This window comes from Cygnus olor, chromosome 1 (assembly GCF_009769625.2).
Source record: "Cygnus olor isolate bCygOlo1 chromosome 1, bCygOlo1.pri.v2, whole genome shotgun sequence".
Classification (NCBI taxonomy): Eukaryota; Metazoa; Chordata; class Aves; order Anseriformes; family Anatidae; genus Cygnus; species Cygnus olor.
The window spans coordinates 187,694,894-187,713,586 of NC_049169.1; the positions used below are offsets into that span (position 1 = coordinate 187,694,894).

General features: G+C 42.3%; 1 protein-coding gene across 2 annotated transcripts in view; it reads left to right on the forward strand.

The window, feature by feature from the left end:
- Positions 1-18,693, forward strand: part of LNX2 (ligand of numb-protein X 2) — a 65,064-nt gene that overhangs the window by 38,061 nt on the left and 8,310 nt on the right. For both annotated transcript variants that reach the window (XM_040543915.1, XM_040543916.1), the window contains exons 3-7: positions 7,471-7,706; positions 8,740-8,939; positions 13,847-14,224; positions 15,771-15,917; positions 18,031-18,208. In XM_040543915.1, coding sequence (XP_040399849.1) covers positions 7,471-7,706; positions 8,740-8,939; positions 13,847-14,224; positions 15,771-15,917; positions 18,031-18,208 — 1,139 coding nt within the window. The remainder of the gene's footprint in view (positions 1-7,470; positions 7,707-8,739; positions 8,940-13,846; positions 14,225-15,770; positions 15,918-18,030; positions 18,209-18,693) is intronic.

The window sequence follows — 18,693 nt, forward strand, 5'->3', positions numbered from 1 at the left end:
GCCCAGAGGGAGAAATAACAGTGGCTGCAGTGTGACACGGGAGAGGTTTTCTTTCATAATGCTGTCCGCAAAATGCAGGTAGTATTAGCTGTGTGCCTCCTCCTCCTCCTGCCCTCAGTCCGGTCCAGACTCATTCAAACAACTTGTTCAGGTGCGTATTTCCAGCACAGCCTCTTCCATCTTGCTCTAAGCCCCAGATGCTTCCAAGAGCTGCGAGGATCACGGACGTGCAGGACGTTCAGCATCCCTGCAGTCTGTGGTGAGCATGGAGTTGCCTGGGTTTTGCTGGTTGTTGTACCCACAGCAGGGCCGTATACCTGTGTGGTGTCCGTGTTAGGGATGTACAGGTACAAATGAGCAGCCTTTCTTGTTCCTTCTCCCACCCCTTTTCTTTTTTTTAAATCTCCACATTTCCATGTGTTAGCTTAGGTTCTTGCTTGTTTCCTCCAGGCAAATCACTTCTGATCTATATGATCACTTGGAAGGAGGTGGGAGAGACAGCCTAACTGTTAGGTTTATAATCCCAACATTAAACTGAATAGATTTTTATAAAAGCCAGAATGCAAGCAAGACTCCTGCTACGTGTTTACTTCAACTTCTAGTTTCTCACTGCCATTTCCCTCACCTTTTCAGTCCATTTTTCTTTACTGGCATCTCTTTGAGTGACATAGGGGCTATTTACAGCAAGGAGACGTAACTTCTTTGTACATGGAACACTGTGTATGCTCGCCTCAGATATATGTGAAATACTCATTTACCTAATGCACAAGATTATTATGAAATCTGCGTGAGCAGAATCGCGAGCTTTTCCTGTTTGTCAGCTGGAAAAAGCTTTCAGTCGCAGGCTGCTCATCTTGAATTCCTTCTCTTGTCTTGGGATGCGGATGTGCATTTTGAGTACATGGTGATTTTCAGTTTTCAATTAAGTTTATTTGCAAACATCTGAACACCAGTAATTATCATTGCTGACATAAAAGATGGCATTAACTGTGTAGCTTGAATTTGATTTCATGTGGATTAGTGAATCTAGCAAAATCCTGTTACTGATTATTAAATGTAGCAAAGAAATATAAAATTCAGTGTTACTGTAATTTTTAGTATAGATTAATATAAACGAGTCTCAGTAAGCATTTATATAACTAGTTTGCATTTCTAAGAAATGGAACATGTTTGGTTAGTTTGGGGAGTTTAAAAACATTCACACTCAGGTTTTCCAGTGTTGTTATAATTGGCTCCCTTTGAGCATAAAAGCTGGAAGAAATGTCATAATATCCACCAGGCAACTCAGAGTGCAAGGTTACCGCAAGCTGCTCTCGAAATAAGAGGCATGATACACAAATGTGATTGCTTCATGGTCACTAATTGTATTTCATGGTACCTTGTTGCTTAAAGAAAATATTAATGATTTATCGATCTTTCAGTTTTGCCAGGTTCATTTGGGAAATGTGGCTTTCAAAGTTGAACACGGTGAACATAATCTGCCTTAAAGGAAAAAACGCATAATAATGCTGGGTTGTACTGTTTTTCTCTGTCAGTTGAAATAGAAAAATTGGTAATGTTTAGTAAAGTAGGTGCCAATTCCACTTCTAAATATCAAAGGCAATTTATCAGAACAAAATCCGGAAAAATTCATAGGGCTTTTTCTGTGTGATTTTGATTCAGTTAATTCTTACAGATGATTCAGACCTGAACAAATTCCACTGTACAAAACCATATTCCTAAATTTGTACGACTTTTTAATAAGAGGGTTAAATATCATGTTTATGTATTCCTTTTGAGTCAGGCTTCAATTTTCCCCTATGTTCTATTCTGGTAGTTTAAGTTGTTATTTTGGATGGGGACATTTTTCCGAATGTTTTAACGTTGAGGCTAAAATTCAAGCCAATTTTGTGGAAGGCTAGATTTGAACTTTAAAAAAGATTGTATTTTCTGAATATGAAGAAATTATTGAGCTACTCACTGTGTGTCAATTAGCATGCTTAATGTACAGGTTTAGATTTAGAAGACCTCCAGGCAAATTAGTTGTATAAATGCGAATACTTATCATTCAAAAGCTTGGAAATCTGTCTTATTTTGGTGTTTATTCTAGTGCTTCTGGGTTATTTTCCTTTCACCCGTTCTCATGCCAGCTACAAGCACTGTCCCTACACTTCTGCTTTTAACACCAAGAGAGTTGAAAAGGATCTGCAGAATTTAACCCTCTTTTGGACTGTCCTTTCTTACACATTTCTTATACTTTCTTATACAACATATTCAGGGCTTCTCCATGTTGCCAAGGTCTTTTTCCATTGCTGGAAAAGAGAAGAATCTGCCTGGGGTTGGTTTCTGCTCTGAAGGCCCCCTGGCTCCTTGTAGGCTCCTCAAATCATTAGATGTAAGAAACAATATGGAACAAAAGCCCTCTTCCTTGTGTCTGTGTGTTTTTGTTTTGATTTTTTTTTCCCCAAATCCTCTTGGTTCCCAAATCTAGTTAACTCCTAGTGCTTCTTTACTTTTTTTCTTTTATTGTCTTCCCCTGGCAAAAGAAACAAACCCCAAACACTGTGCTTTCCAAAGAGGCAACATGTTTTACTCTGAATTGCAGCTGTAAATCTTGCCAAAATTACTGTTTAAAGTCGCTTTGCTGGCATAGTTTTTTTGAGCAATAGCACAGGCATTTCAGCTGCTTCTCTGCAATCTTTGCTTAAATTCAGCTCGTACTTGGAAAACAATTTAGTGCAAATAGTTTGAGGCTGTTTGGTGTGTTTGCTTTTATCAAAACTCTAGACTGGGCAGAAACTGATGGTGTAAGTTACAATGAAATCTTTCTTTTCAGTAGGCAGTGAGCAAATGTGTTTTTCAAGCCCCTACTGTTATTCCACGGAATACATTATAAACTACATCTTAATTTTGTATGAAAGCTCTTTTTATCTGCAGAGAGGGATTGCTGCTGGTGTTCCAAGAAGTCAGCTTTTAAATGAGAAACCATCAGACTTGGCTGTTTTAAAGTACATATATAAATAAGTAACAATCTGGTATGGATTAAGAGAGGTTGAAGATAAAAATTACACATACAAGCAGAAGCTCATTTTACATCCCACAAACAGCCACCCCTAAAGTTCCCTGATAAATTATATCACTTAGGTCCTTTAGCTGGTTGTTTCAGCATTGCTACTCTTAGGCATTCATGAAAGAAATAACTTCTGCATGTTTTAGAAAAACGTGCCTTCTTTTCTTCTCGCTTGTAGCCAAGTTATTTTGGCTTTGTAGGTAAATATGAAATGCCATTCCTGGAAGAGACATTTCAGTCTCAAGTCCTTCCTTATGCCATTTGTTGTAAGAGAATGGATTCCTGTACTCATAAAAGGAATCTCTGATGCTAGCTTTGATTCCAAGACATCCATCTGTGTACAGAACTTGTTACAAGATTTCGTCAAAAATGCTCTTTATCCCAAGCATTTGGTAAAAACAGTGTTAGTGAAGTTGTGCACCTTTAGAGGTTTATTGGCACTTGCTATCTGTTACAACTGCTGTATGGTATGGTTTCACCGTTTGTGAATAATACCTTCCTACTGCCAATAAATACATTTTTATGTTGCAAGAGGAAATGAAAACTCTTATAAATGTGCTTGAATACCAATACCATCTTTTGCTGCTCAGTAGGTGGAATATCATGTTTAAAGAGCTGGGAACTGGCATCCTGTGAGTTGATGTCTCTACCAGACAGCTCCTTTCCTGGCCATGCAGCTCCACTTTACCAGGCTGAAAGTGTTAGCCTGTTAGTTACTGATTCATTTGGGGCAGAAGAGAGGAATCTGTTACCAGAATTAATTTTTTATTTTTTTATTTTTTATTTTTGTCTTGTCAAGTGTTGCATTAAAGGGATCCCATTGAGCTATGTAGGTGCGCTCAGGAGGTTGTTTACATTTCTCGCTGTTAGCCTTTGAAATGATAATGAAATAGCATTGGCAAAAATAAACCTCAAACCTATTTATATTTCGCGTGACGACTTTAATCAGCTGCCAAACAATGATGGGGGAATGTGCTCTGTGAACGAGGGTGGGGGAGAACCTGTCTACAGCTTGGAAAGCTTTGACAGAAACAGGACGCCGCCAAGGATGGGTTTTGTTCTGTCCTGTTTTGTTACAGCTTAAAAAAACAACAAACAAACAAACAAAACAGGCTTGCAAGGTGAGCGTAGCCACCTACACCTGCTCCTCCGTGATCCACGGGCCTTGTTTTGGTGGAAGATGCATAAGGAAGTGTCTGATCCACAGAAGTAGTCCAGCAAGGCTGGACTCCAGCCTCCAGGCTCCATGGGATTGAAGCATCATCATCTGACAGCATCAATTTTGAGCAATTCATTCACTTCTTAGCCTAAAATCACCACACCTGTAGCAGAGCAGTTCAGGGACAGCAAAGACATGCAATGCAGGGTGGCCTTGGCCTAACCTTGTCAGAGCTCTCAGTAAATAAGGTGTTTCCTCCACAAGAGCCTTTCCCCTTCCCATGTGAGTGATAGTGGAGTTTTTTCTTTATTATTTCTTTTTTTTTCTTCTTTTTCCTGTTGGCAATGCTAAGATTTTGGAGGAGCGTGAGGCTAACCCATCAAGATAAAGTAGTGTAGAAGTGTCCTGGTTTCAGTTAGGACAGAGTTAATTTTCCTCCTAGTAGCTGGCAGGGTGCTATGTTTTGGATTAGAATGGGAAGAGCGCTGATAACATGCTGATGTTTTAATTGTTGTAGAGCAGTGCTTACACCAAGCCAAGGACTTTTCAGCCTCGCTCTGTCCTGCTAGCGAGCAGGCTAGGGATGCAGCAGAAGCTGGGAGGGGACAGACCCAGGACAGCTGACCCAAACTGGCCAAAGGGGTATTCCATACCATCTGACGTCATGCTGAACAATATATAGGGGTGGCTAGCCGGGGTGGAGGGGTGGCCGGCTGCTCGGGGATAGGCTGGGCATCGGTCAACGGGTGGTGAGCAATTGCATTGTGCATCACTTATTTTGTACACATTATTACTATTAATACTATTATTATTATTATTATTATTGTTGTTATTCTTTTCCCTGTCTTAATAAACTGTCTTTATCTCAACTCACAGGCTTCACTTTCCCGTTTCTCTCCCCCATCCCGGAGAGGGAGGGGGGAAGGTGAGTGAACGGCTGTGTGGTGTTTGGCTGCCAGCCGGGCTAAACCACAACAAGAAGTCAAGCATTTGCTTTGAGGGGTTGCCTCTTGCCTTTTCTTGGCCTTCTGGGATTCTTGCTTTGAGGTTTGTGTAGTGAAATGGTCAACAATAAAAAAATCCTGCTGAGTTTCACCTGCAACTTTATGTCTCAGGCCACCAGATTAAATTGAGACCAGCCTGATTTTTTACGTTTTTTTCAACCCTTTTTGGCCGATCAGTCTCTCTATGCCAGATTTTATATAGTAATTATTGCCGAAGCAAGCCCAAGAAGCACATTTGTGCTTCATTAAAATCAGATAAACTTTTTCACAAAGCAAAACCTGTCAAGTAATTTTCATCTTTCCTGCCTGCACTTTCTTAAGTTTAAAGATGACTAGCAGGTGCAAAGCAAATCATCTTGGGGAAAGCCGCAAGAAATAATGTCTGAAATGTGTCATTTCATAATGTGAATTGCCTCTAATTTATGTATTCACGTACATTTCACAGCACATTTTGGTTATTTCATTCTTCAAAACTTACAAATCATGATTGTTATTATATATATATACATTTATATATGTCAGTCTCACTTTATGTGTGTATAACTGCTGAGGGGGTCACAAAATCTATACAGGTGTTTTTATCGAAATTCTTCAGAGCTGAGTAACTTTGTTAGCATTTCTTCAAAATCCCTCATGTCAAAACAGTCTAACCATATAATTATCAAATCCCCTTCGTAGAATATCAGCATGTTGTGATTCTAAAAGCATTCCAGTTTAACAAGTTAGGGCATCATTAGACTTTTGGCGCCTTTTACTCTGTTAACACATTTCTTCTCCTGTTGCAAACAAAGAATTTCTTTGAGTGTAACAATCTGTCCAGATGCTAGACAAGGAGTCCTTTCAAGAACGTGGTTCCTTTTTTTTTGCACTGCTACAGTATGAGCATCTTTATGTGGTCAGCAGCTCCAAAAGCAGAAGCTTTAAGGAGGATGTCAAATACTGTAGGGCATTGTTGTGGTTTAGCCCGGCTGGCAGTCAAACACCACACAGCCGTTCGCTCACCCTCCCCCCTCCCTCTCCGGGATGGGGGAGAGAAACGGGAAAGTGAAGCCTGTGAGTTGAGATAAAGACAGTTTATTAAGACAGGGAAAAGAATAACAACAATAATAATAATAATAATAGTATTAATAGTAATAATGTGTACAAAATAAGTGATGCACAATGCAATTGCTCACCACCCGTTGACCGATGCCCAGCCTATCCCTGAGCAGCCGGCCACCCCTCCACCCCGGCTAGCCACCCCTATATATTGTTCAGCATGACGTCAGATGGTATGGAATACCCCTTTGGCCAGTTTGGGTCAGCTGTCCTGGGTCTGTCCCCTCCCAGCTCCTGCTGCATCCCTAGCCTGCTCGCTAGCAGGACAGAGCGAGGCTGAAAAGTCCTTGGCTTGGTGTAAGCACTGCTCTACAACAATTAAAACATCAGCATGTTATCAGCGCTCTTCTCATCCTAATCCAAAACATAGCACCCTGCCAGCTACTAGGAGGAAAATTAACTCTGTCCTAACTGAAACCAGGACAGGCATGAAACAGCCTTAGGAATAATAGGAACTCATGAAAATCAGTTTACAATGGAAAGAATAAAATCCTCATGGTGGATTGTTACTTGGGGGTAAGCAAAAAGCTGGACCTTCCATGTGAAGTCAGGAAGAAAAAAAGGGAAGATGGAGAATGAAAGACTCTCTGCAGATTCAAGAGATCATGAGCAGAGCTGCTAATTACTTTAAACTTTTTGTGCAAATGTCAGGTGTTACATTTTTCAGTACTTTAATACCTAGATTGCAGTGTAGGTAAACTTTTCATCTCTCTCTTTCCTTCCCCAGGTGGCTCCAAGAAAATGTAGTTTCTTTCTTGGGTTACTAAGGTCAAGGGTGATGGCTTCAGGGGATGCTCAAATGTGTTTTGGAGCAGGGCTCCTCTTCTGTGGAATTTTGTTCTGATCCTGTTCAGTCTTTTCAAAAAGATTTATCTTCCAGAAACTGAAATATACATAGCAAACAAGGCCACACTCAGAATGCATCACAGCACATTTAGTTCATGGCCAGAACACTTCGTAGTGGAAATTTTGTGAAGAAGGCAGTCTTATTTTGGGGTGCTGTCCGCTGACATGCATTTTGGCAGTAAAATCCAGTGCATTTAACATTTCTTATGATTCCTTTAAAGCTGTGGCTTTGCAAAAGACTGATATTGCTGGCTGGAGAACTGGGGTGTTTCATGCTGCAGACTTGATGTGTGGTATAAATGTTTCCTTCACAGGTGCCCCGGGGCTTCCCATCGAAGGGTGGCTCTGGAGAGACGGAAAGCGAGCAAGCTGCAAGCAGAAGCCGAGGGTGAGACGGGTCCTAGTGGGACGGAGCAGCCCAGCAGCGTGTCTCCGGACGCAGATCAGGGAGTGGTGCCGGCCGAGCAAAACTTCACACCCGCCCTTTCCACCTGGGGAGATGAGCCCAGCATCGACAATCCTTCTTTTGAAGAGAACACAGGAACAGACAGTATGTCATCAGCTATCTTCTCAACCCTGTTACAGGTTGCTTTTATCAGATGTAGAAGCGGTTACGGTGTCAGAGCTTTCCTCTTTGTGGACCGTAAATGCACATCTTCATTTTCTGCTCTTTCTCTTGCAATTCCTGGAGAAATGCTAGTGGGTTTCCATTATGGCAAGTATGCAGCTGGGCTAAGATCACAGTTAGGAAGGAAAGAAGTGTCTGTGTGTGTGTACCAGATGTCACGGTGCTGCGTGCTACACACACGCGCTATGCAATAGCTCATGTCAGTCTACTGGCAGTGAGACTGAAGCCGTGAATTTTCTGTAAAACTACAAAAGTTGTTTCCTAAGATGAGATTTCTTTTCCCTTCTCCCCTCTTGGCTCCCCTGCCCGGATCAGCAGGCTTCCTGCACACGGAGTACTGTCCTGCTCGGACAAAAAGACAGCTGAGTAGCTCCTGCATCCACCTGCATCGAACTAGCAGTAATGCCTCTAGCATCTGGGATTTTAGAGAGGAAGCACTGGGCCTTACTGCAGAAGAAGGTGGTCTTTTGCCCTTCCTTTCCCTGTGTATTTGCTGTCCCTTAGCATCCCACCTTTTCCTCTGTAGTTGTCTCCACGTTTGCTTCATAAACGGGCTCCTCCTTGGCACCTGTTAACACTTAATTCAGGTGGAACAGCAGCCAATGAAGAAGCATGGTAAAGACATGCTCTGCAGGGTGTACCCCACAGGTGATCAAATTGGAAAGCATTTGAAATTTATGATAAAGGACAGGACCCAAAGGGTTCAGAATATCCTTTTCGAAAAACAAATAACCCCATTTCACAAAGCATGGATGCTACTAAGATGCTGTAGATTACTTCAAATGACATGGGTGTCCCAACAAATAGTGGAATAATCCAGTCACACTTATTTAGTTTGTTATTAAACCATTGTTGTGTGTCGTGCCCGTCTTGTCCTCTGGTGATTTGCTTTGTTGAAAGTGAATGCGGTATAAAAGACATTAATCTTCTTTTTCTTTTTTTTTTTAATTGACAGCAAACCAACAGCCACCTACCTTGCCTGAAGGAGAGATCACTACTATTGAAATTCATCGGTCCAATCCTTATATTGAATTAGGAATTAGCATAGTGGGTGGCAATGAAACGCCTTTGATCAACATTGTTATTCAAGAGGTTTATCGGGATGGGATCATTGCCAGAGATGGAAGACTTCTTGCTGGAGACCAAATACTTCAAGTATGGAATCTCATTACATATTCTGTCTGCTTTCTTTCCATTCAGTTGTTGCAGAACTGTCTGTTAAATGAGATGGGAGATTTTCCTTGTCAGACTTATGCTGTGTAAATGCTAGCTTTGCAATTATCGGTTGGAAGGCCAATTAATATTCAGAGCAGAGCCTGTTGTTCTAGCACTTTTGGCTGTGATGCTTGGTGGGGTTCATGGGATCAGCCCCCAGAATTAGTTTTCCTCCTTAGCATCTCTTATCAATTTTTAAAACATGAGCATATTTTTCTGTTTTCAAATGTTGTGGGTCTGCTCTTTATTTCAACTTTACGCATGCTTTCCAAGGAAACCAAAGGGTGCTTCTGGGTAACAAGTTGGCATGATTTGTCCCATGTGAAAAGCAATTTGTGGGTTGTAAGACTGACTTTATCTGAATTACTATTTTAATCTGGCTTCAATGTTACCTTCCAAAAGCCTCTGCAGCTCATCTGCATCTTTCAGTATTTATAAAAGAGAGAGTCAGTGATGTTCTTCACTGGCATGATTTGAAGCAAAGTGCTCTAAATATTTTTCTGAAAAATCAAACTATTAGAATTTAATTTGGTTATGATAAAATGTGTATTTTTGTTACTGTTTTAAGTTACTAGCCACAGACAATGTAAAATGATCTAATTCTATTGATTTTGTGTTGGGGCAGGGGTTAAGTACAGTACTCTGAAGAACGGCAGTAATTGAATTCTACATAAACAAGATAGTCCTCCACCTTTCTTCTGTTTTTGAATCATTCCACCTGAAACAGACATATTGCCATCATTTCAAAATGACTTCACTAAAAATGCTTGCTTTTGATCTGATAGCCTAAGATCAGTCCAAAAGTAGTATCAGCCTTTTTCATTTCAATTTTTTTGAAACCCAGGAGGGGGAAGTAGCTTAAGTATTGTAGTTACACTTAGAATAAAATTAGTTTGCACTTCAGAAAATAGTCTGTTTTGAGAAATGTGCCTTTTCCTCTCTTTGAGTGTCAGGAGAGTAGCTGGCCAAGAGAGTAACCCAAGGGGCTTCCAAAATGTTGCCTTTTTAACGAGCAGTTGCAGACACTGACTGAATGCTGCCTAATCTATTCCCATACTCAAGGGCTCTCGTTGGTTGCAGAATAGGGACCCTGTCACTGAAGCTTTGGAAATCCTTGCCATTTGGGCAGGTGTCAATTATGGTTTCCAAAGCCATAAGTGGCAATAAATTGACTATAAATAGGATTTATAAGCTGCAGTGTGTTCTCCCTATCCATGTGCTGACACTGAGGCTGTCAGATGCTAGGAAAGTGCTCGTCGGAGTCCTTTTGTCACCGTGAGGATGAGGTGCGGGAGGTAAAAGCAAAAGTTTTTGGAAGATACAATATCTCTGTTGCTTTAGATTTGCCTGTGCAGGTGCTGAGCTGTTGTGTTAAAATTACCAGGCTTGGTCTGTACAGATGTAATTAGGCATAGGGTTAGACATGGCTCAGTACAAGCTTCAGTCAGTTATTTCTGAAAATGTCTTCAAAGACTTTTTATGAGCAGTAAAGGACTAAAAGAAAGCCAGGAAGGACTACGGGGTGAAACATAGCGTTTTCTTGCCCAGTCAAACAAGATTTGACTTTTAAGATCCCCTTTTAATATTGAGGGGAGCAACATTTAGTAACTGCTACAAGCAAGTGCACATTGTGTATGACATACAGATAGGTGCCTAAAAGTGCTCTACAAATTGTCCCTTTTTTATGCTGGACTGTGGCAGCAATTTATGTAAAATATGTTCTAATGAGAATCTGTTTTCACAAGGAATGCTAAGGCTGTTTTATTCTGGAACTGTGAACTGCCTTGTAGAAAGAAGAATTAAATTTTATTGCATATATTCTTGTACGCCCTTTGCAGGCTTCCATATTTTATGTATTTACTTTAGCTAGCGACAGCTAAAAATAAAACTAAATTTAATTTAAGGGCTCTGACAGATGAGCCCTGGTGGATTTCGCTGGTGGCAGCTTTACATGTTATTTCTTCAAGCTGTGCCTCCCCTCCCTCCGCTCAAGGTTACATCTGGTCTGGGGGCAGTGGCTGCATTGCTCAGGATCGGCCGCCCAAAGCCCCTCAGCTCAGATGTGTGATGTAAATGTGATGGTTATTGTACATAGATTTTTGGATCCTTCTCTTCCTAGTTTTTTCTGGTTTTTTTTGTGTGTTTTTTTTATGATTTTTTTTTTTGGTATAGATATTTGGCATCAATTTTTGTAATTTAGTATACATTCCTTTTGGGTATTTTTTTTTCTACTTAAATCATGTGGGCAGGGGCTCTTCCATCAGGGCACAATAATATGTGCCAAGAATGATATTTCAGTGTTAACTCTGAACCCCTTCTTACACCACAGAAGAAGGCAAATACTGCTTTTCTGCTAGCTTTTGTGGTGGTCCTGTTTTCTGCTAACTCTCATTGCACTGTCGTTTTTTACCTTAACTTTCCAGTGGAAGAGATGACTGAGGATAACTGATCTTTGCATCAGTGGGCCACATAACAAACAGAATTCTTGTGGATAGAGAGGGAGAGCTTAGTTTGGTTTTCATTTACAACTGAATTTTGAACGATACAGGTTGCAAGTCTGAGATTCTGACCTCTACTGAAGTCAATGGAAAAGCTCCTAAGTTCATGCTAAGGCTTCAGACCCATTAAAACCGCCTTATCTTCTGTCTTAATGAATATATTTAAATATTCTGGATTTCAATTTTTTTAATTTTTTTTTGCTTTGTGGAAGTACTGAATATTGTTAGATGTAAGCTTTCCTCAGAGATTTGGGTGAATTCTTTTTATAGCTATTATTTTTATAGATTTAAGTGATAATGAGCTTGATGCTGAAAGCACACATGAGATGAAAGCTGAAAGCACACATGAGATGATGCTGAAAGGACACATGAGTTCTTGTTCTGGAGAACAAACTAGGTAAAGTTCTAAGGAGTACAGGAGACCTGGAGAACAAAAACCATGGAGTAAGAGGGTGGAGGGTGTTCACCATTCGAGTGACGTTGTCACCTTTGTGGGAAGTAGGTTTGTAGACTGAGCAGCCAAAGTGGGTTTGCAGAAAAGGATGGAAGGATGCTTAGCCAAAGGATCCCTTGCTTAAGCATCCCTTCGCTATTCATGAGGAAATGGTTGGCGACCTGCTACGGAGCTTGGATGTGCGCAAGTCGATGGGGCCGGATGGGATGCACCCAAGGGTACTGAAAGAACTGGCAGAGGAGCTGGCCGAGCCGCTTTCCATCATTTATCGGCAGTCCTGGCTATCGGGGGAGGTCCCAGTTGACTGGCGGCTAGCCAATGTGATGCCCATCTATAAGAAGGGCCAGAGGGCAGACCCGGGGAACTATAGGCCTGTAAGTTTGACCTCAGTGCCAGGAAAGCTCATGGAGCAGATTATCTTGAGTGTCATCACGCGGCACTTGCAGGGCAAGCAGGTGATCAGGCCCAGTCAGCATGGGTTTATGAAAGGCAGGTCCTGCTTGACGAACCTGATCTCCTTCTATGACAAAGTGACGCGCTTGGTGGATGAGGGAAAGGCTGTGGATGTGGTTTACCTTGACCTCAGTAAGGCTTTTGACACCGTTCCCCACAACATTCTCCTCAAGAAACTGGCTGCTTGGGGCTTGGACTGGCGTACGCTTCGCTGGGTTAGAAACTGGCTGGATAGCCGGGCCCAGAGAGTTGTGGTGAATGGAGTCAAATCTGGTTGGAGGCTGGTCACTAGTGGTGTCCCCCAGGGCTCGGTACTGGGGCCGGTCCTCTTTAATATCTTTATCGATGATCTGGATGAGGGCGTCCAGTGCACCCTCAGTAAGTTTGCAGATGACACCAAGCTAAGTGCGTGTGTCGATCTGCTCGAGGGCAGGAAGGCTCTGCAGGAGGATCTGGATAGGCTGGAGCGATGGGCTGAGGTCAACTGTATGAAGTTCAACAAGGCCAAGTGCCGGGTCCTGCACCTGGGGCGCAACAACCCCAAGCAGAGCTACAGGCTGGGAGATGAGTGGCTGGAAAGCTGCCTGGCCGAGAAGGACCTGGGAGTATTGGTTGATAGTCGGCTGAATATGAGCCAGCAGTGTGCTCAGGTGGCCAAGAAGGCCAACAGCATCCTGGCCTGTATAAGAAGCAGTGTGGCCAGCAGGTCTAGGGAGGTGATTGTGCCCCTGTACTCGGCTCTGGTGAGGCCGCACCTCGAGTACTGTGTTCAGTTTTGGGCCCCTCGCTACAGGAAGGACATGGACGTGCTCGAGCGAGTCCAGAGAAGGGCGACCAAGCTGGTGAGGGGTCTGGAGAACAAGTCTTACAAGGAGCGGCTGAGGGAGCTGGGCTTGTTCAGCCTGGAGAAGAGGAGGCTCAGGGGCGACCTTATCGCTCTCTACAGTTACCTTAAAGGAGGCTGTAGTGAGGTGGGGATTGGTCTGTTCTCCCACGTGCCTGGTGACAGGACGAGGGGGAATGGGTGAAAGTTGCGACTGGGGAGTTTTAGGTTGGATGTTAGGAAGTACTTCTTTACCGAAAGGGTTATTAAGCATTGGAACGGGCTGCCCAGGGAGGTGGTGGAGTCACCATCCCTGGAGGTCTTTAAATGACGTTTAGATGTAGAGCTTAGCGATATGGTTTAGTGGAGTACTTAGTGTTAGGTCGGAGGTTGGACTCGATGATCTTGAGGTCTCTTCCAACCTAGAAATCTGTGTCTGTGTCTGTGTCTGAAGAGAGCAGATGCCCAGTACAAGCAGATAAGTAGGTTGCTCAGGGTAGGTTTTCTTGGATTTTGCAGAGACCTCTGAATTTAGTTTGAAGAGGACTTTATGTCCATAACGAGGAACAAGTAAACACATAAGAACAGCATTCTGACCTTTTTTTCTTTTTTTTTTCAGGTGAATAGCTTTGACATCAGCAACGTGTCCCACAACCACGCTCGAGCTGTGCTGTCGCAGCCTTGCACGGTGCTGCACCTCACCGTGCTGAGAGAGAGGCGCTTCGGGAGCCGCACACACGGCCACGCCGAGACCACCACCACCTCCTCCTCGAGGGAGGACAGCTTCCAAGTCACGCTGCACAAACGCGACTCCAGCGAGCAGCTTGGCATTAAACTCGTTCGCAGGACAGATGAGCCAGGAGTCTTCATTCTTGACCTCTTGGAAGGAGGATTGGCTGCTCAGGATGGCAGGCTCTGCAGCAACGACCGAGTGCTTGCCATCAACGGGCACGACTTGAAGCACGGGACGCCAGAGCTTGCTGCTCAGGTTATACAGGTAAATTGCATTCCCTCCCTGAAACCCTAGTTCTTGTGTCTTGTGCGAAGCCTGGGGTCGAGTCTGTCCCAGACAAAGCAGCTTGTGTGTAATACCTAAAAGCCTGAAAAAAAAGTTTGCTGTGATACGTGTTCTGGAAATAATGCTGCAAAACAGGGTCTGCTTTGGCACCTTGCATATGAAGTTCATCTCATTAGAAGTGAAAAGTGCATTCATTAGTCTTCCCTAGCATGCAGCCTGAATGTTAGAAGGGTGCTCATGTGAGTACCATGTAGCTTACTGCTTAGCCAAAAAAAAAAAAGGAAAACTATTATTATATTTGTGTATCCAGTTTTGATTTACACTTACTTTTTTTGATCTACACTTAGTGAGACCTATGAAAGTGGGCATTGTTTTGTATTGATTTACCTGTGCATTGAATTGGGGGGCTGGACTAGGAAAATGGTTTGCCAGGCTTCATAGAAGCAAGAGGTGGCAGCTAGGAACACAAAGTTGGTCTTCCATTGGTCCTGTGCAGTAAAATTCATTTCCTGAGTGTTCAGAAAGGGCTGTTCCAAATGGCTGGCTCTGCTCTGATCACAAATATTACCCAAAGCATTACACAATCAAGCACGTGTCCCCTTCCTATTCCTGCAGGAAAACCTCTACGCCCCACCTGTCTCCTAGTCTGTAAGGAAACAGCTGCAGCACGTTGCTGCTTGCCGCTGACGGGATGTTGGGAAAAAACACTTTGTTTTTGGTAAAGTTGGAATAGACCAGTAGCGGGGTCTTGCAGTCCAGTGCAATTGCCTTTGGTTAACCCAAGTTTCAGCACCAAATAGGGAACCACGATTCAAATGAGTTGTAAATACATGTTTCAGGTATCATTTTAAGAGCTTCCATTGCAGTTAAAGGAAAATAACAATGATCCTGGGGATTTTAATGCCAGTTTCCCAGTTTCAGGATACAGTGAAATGGTCAGAATGTTACAGTGGGTAACTTTTTTCTCTTGAGGTATGTTTTTAAATCAACGGTAAGTGTTGATACTTCATTTAACATCTATTATCTGAGTCTCCTGATATTCCCACATCTCCAGAATTTGTTGGTCTGCTCATATGTGACATCTTTCTCTGAAGTTTCTTTGGGATATACCAAAGGTATTCAGAGCTTTTGACAAAAATCTGCAGATCCTGGAGCCATCATGTGTGCATTTCTTCTTTTATTGATAACACATTGCACAAATTCGTAGAGGCTGCAAATGGTTTTTTGTTTGTTTTTAATGTTTGAAGCTTCATAACATGGAGAGAATTAGTCCTTTTTGCGAAGAATTTCCAGGTGATGCAGAGGTAACACCAGGCGAAAAGAAGGAGTCTTAGTGTCCTCTCTGTTCTAGGGGGAACTGCAGCAAGAATTGAGTAAAGGACTGTGCAGTATGAGAAATCTGTGGCACCCCCAGGAACTGGAAAACAAGTTCTGCTGTCTTCTTGTTTCATCATATAATTTTCTTCCCCTCTGCTAATTATCAGTATCCTACCAACTTCTTTATTTTGCTTTAAATATTTGACAGGCGAGCGGGGAGAGAGTGAATTTGATCATCTCTAGACCCACGAAGTCACAGACGGTCAGTATCATCCGAGACACAGGGACTCACAACAGCAACCCACACCAACACCAGTCCCAGCAGCTGTTTCACAGCAGACCCAACTCGCATAAGGTTGGTGTTTCTCTTTTAAGAGTTACAAATACAGCTTTTGTCATGCAATGGTCTAAGTGAGTAGTAAGGCGTGACTGGAAGAACAGGTTACATCTTCTTTTCGGCCTGCTTAACAAAGATTTCCAAGTACTGAAGTCCTGCATCATGTCTGGAGTAGGAACCAAAGATACACAACTGCATTTCACTATTTTTTGGATTTGCTGACTGCTGTCATTCAAGAGTGTTCTTGTTTCTGTCACTGTGCTGGCTGCAACCAGCAAGGATAGGAGATTTGGTGCACACCATTCAATATATAAAGAGCACGTTGAGGGGATGTGTCATCTCTTCCATGAGCCAACAGTGCCATTTGCAAGACTGCTGAGTTCTGCAAGGTCAAGGTAGGAGAGAGAGGCAGAATGAAGAGACATTCATGAAGCTAGTGTCAAATCATGCATAAGACTGCAGAAATAAAGCCTGTGCTTCAGGTGTTCCTGTGGTTAGAATGACTTCTCAGCATGCAGATTTTGTGAAATAATTGTCATGTTGACCGTGTCAACCAAGCCACCTTTTCTCCTATCCATTCTGTTGGCATCACTGTTTAATGTCATAATTCTGCTGGGGGGATTTAAATGTGTTGAAAATGTATATATTTTTTTTAAGTTTGGGTAATTTCATAAAGGTGCAATGAGGCTCTAGTGAAAAAGGCAAGAAGCTTTTTTTTCTCCTAAGGGGCAAAGGTGAGGCTCCCAAATATTGCTAGTGGCTGTTAGTGCTTGACACAACAGTACTCCATATCAACAGAATAATTACAGCTCATCTGTAGCAGAGCCTGAACCCACTTTCCATCTACCAATATATCTTGTATTCATATTACAATTCCAAAGCCAATTAATTGGCTGAGCTGATTTCCCTAGCATACCAGTACCATTCGTGGTCTCTTTCAAAGTAGCAAGTCTCATGCAACTGAAAGTGATGACCAAGCTAGACTTGTCCTATGTTTTATATAATTTATCTTTGCTTCCCTCTCATTAATCTACAGTTGGTTTAGAAGTCTTTTGGCTTAAAAAAATGTTTATATAATTGCGTGGCACCAGCCAGTTAGTCCTAAAGCCTGAAAACTCCAGGAGGAATTGTCCTTATAAGCTATGATACGTATATTATGTGATTAGCATGGATATGCAGGCAGAATACTCAATCAGAAGGAACATGTGGCACTGAAAGTGGAAGAAAAGAGTTTCCATTTTCTAAGAGAAAGTGGGAGAATAAAGAAGTGTTTGTATTCAGAAGAATCTTCCAGGTTCTTTCTTCTGTTATTTTGGATTCTTTCCAAGTATTTTGTTGATTTAAGATGTTAGTGCAGGTGTACGTGCAGTGGTTTGAATGTATCACTAAATATCCTGAAGGGGAAAGGCTTGAGCAAGTGAAATACACTTTGATTCAGGTCTAAATCCTCTAGATAGGGAAAAGCTAAATAGGGGCTAAACTTTATAATTCATGTGTTAGGAAATGAAATGCAGTGTTTTCTTCTTGCTTCAGGTTTGGGTTATCCTTACAATCATCAGGGAGTCTGCACAAAGCATCCATTAACAGCCTAGAGCATTGATTGGCCTTAGCTACTCGGTGCTCTGAGAGAGGCTACACATCAGCTGTGAAAGAAAACATGGCACATAAGGGCTTTAAATGGCCCCTCTGTTTGATCATGAAAACGTGTTTTTGTTTCTTATGGAGCTTTTTTGTAGTTGTGGGCCATATTCTACTTAAAAATGAGATAATGCTGATATTCACCAAGACATCAAAAGATTTATTTCTGCTTGGTTTCTAATCTTTTGACCATACGGCTTCATAGCACAGTCCTAAAATTTAGCCTGTTCCAGTGTAAGAGCTAAAAGAAACTGTAGTGAGATTTTCAAGAAGGGCCTTCATAAACTTTCTGTCTATACTTAAGCATTTGCATGAGTGGCTTTTTTATTTGATCTGATGTAGAAGAAATCAAGCCGAAGCTAATTTGCACTACAGACTTAGTCCTTTTAAACCTTGTCCAAGTGCCAAAGTATAGCTTTGGGCTGTATTTAGTTGTGTTCTTAGTTTTTGTTTTGTTTAAGTTTTAACAACATTATTTATTCTTGTCAAACAGGATCTCTCCCAGTGTGTTACATGCCAAGAAAAGCACATTACTGTGAAAAAAGAGCCACATGAATCTCTTGGAATGACAGTGGCAGGAGGCAGAGGCAGCAAAAGTGGCGAATTGCCCATTTTTGTGACAAGTGTACAGCCTCATGGGTGTTTGGCAAGAGACGGCAGGATTAAACGAGGTAGGGCTTGGCTTTCCTGGTGGCACGGGTGGCCTCTGATTGGTTTTTGATGAGTGCATTCACTGAAATCAGGTGGTGCCATAATGTCTTTTAACAGATGTAACAAAGCCGTGATGAGTGCTTCTCTTCATGTTTCAATAATGGAAATACAGTATTTATTACCACGCTTTTAGGAAAGGGATGTTTAGAGAACGATAGTAGGGGAAGTGGATGAGATCAGGAAATGTCTGGCTAAATTCTTTACAGCTGACTGTAATCCCCTGAGCTGAGGGTCTGATGTGGTGCTTTGTACTGTAGTACACGCATCCTGTTTTTGTGTTTAATTTGGTGGGATGGGCCCCATCTCTGTTGGAGGAATCTCCAGTCCTCACTATAATATCTGAACAGCTCAGATGTTCCTGATGGCAGGTCGTAGCTCACCCAGGTGAAGTTTACCCCCAAAGCTACTTCTGTAATGACTGTAGAACTTGAATGCTCTCTTGTCC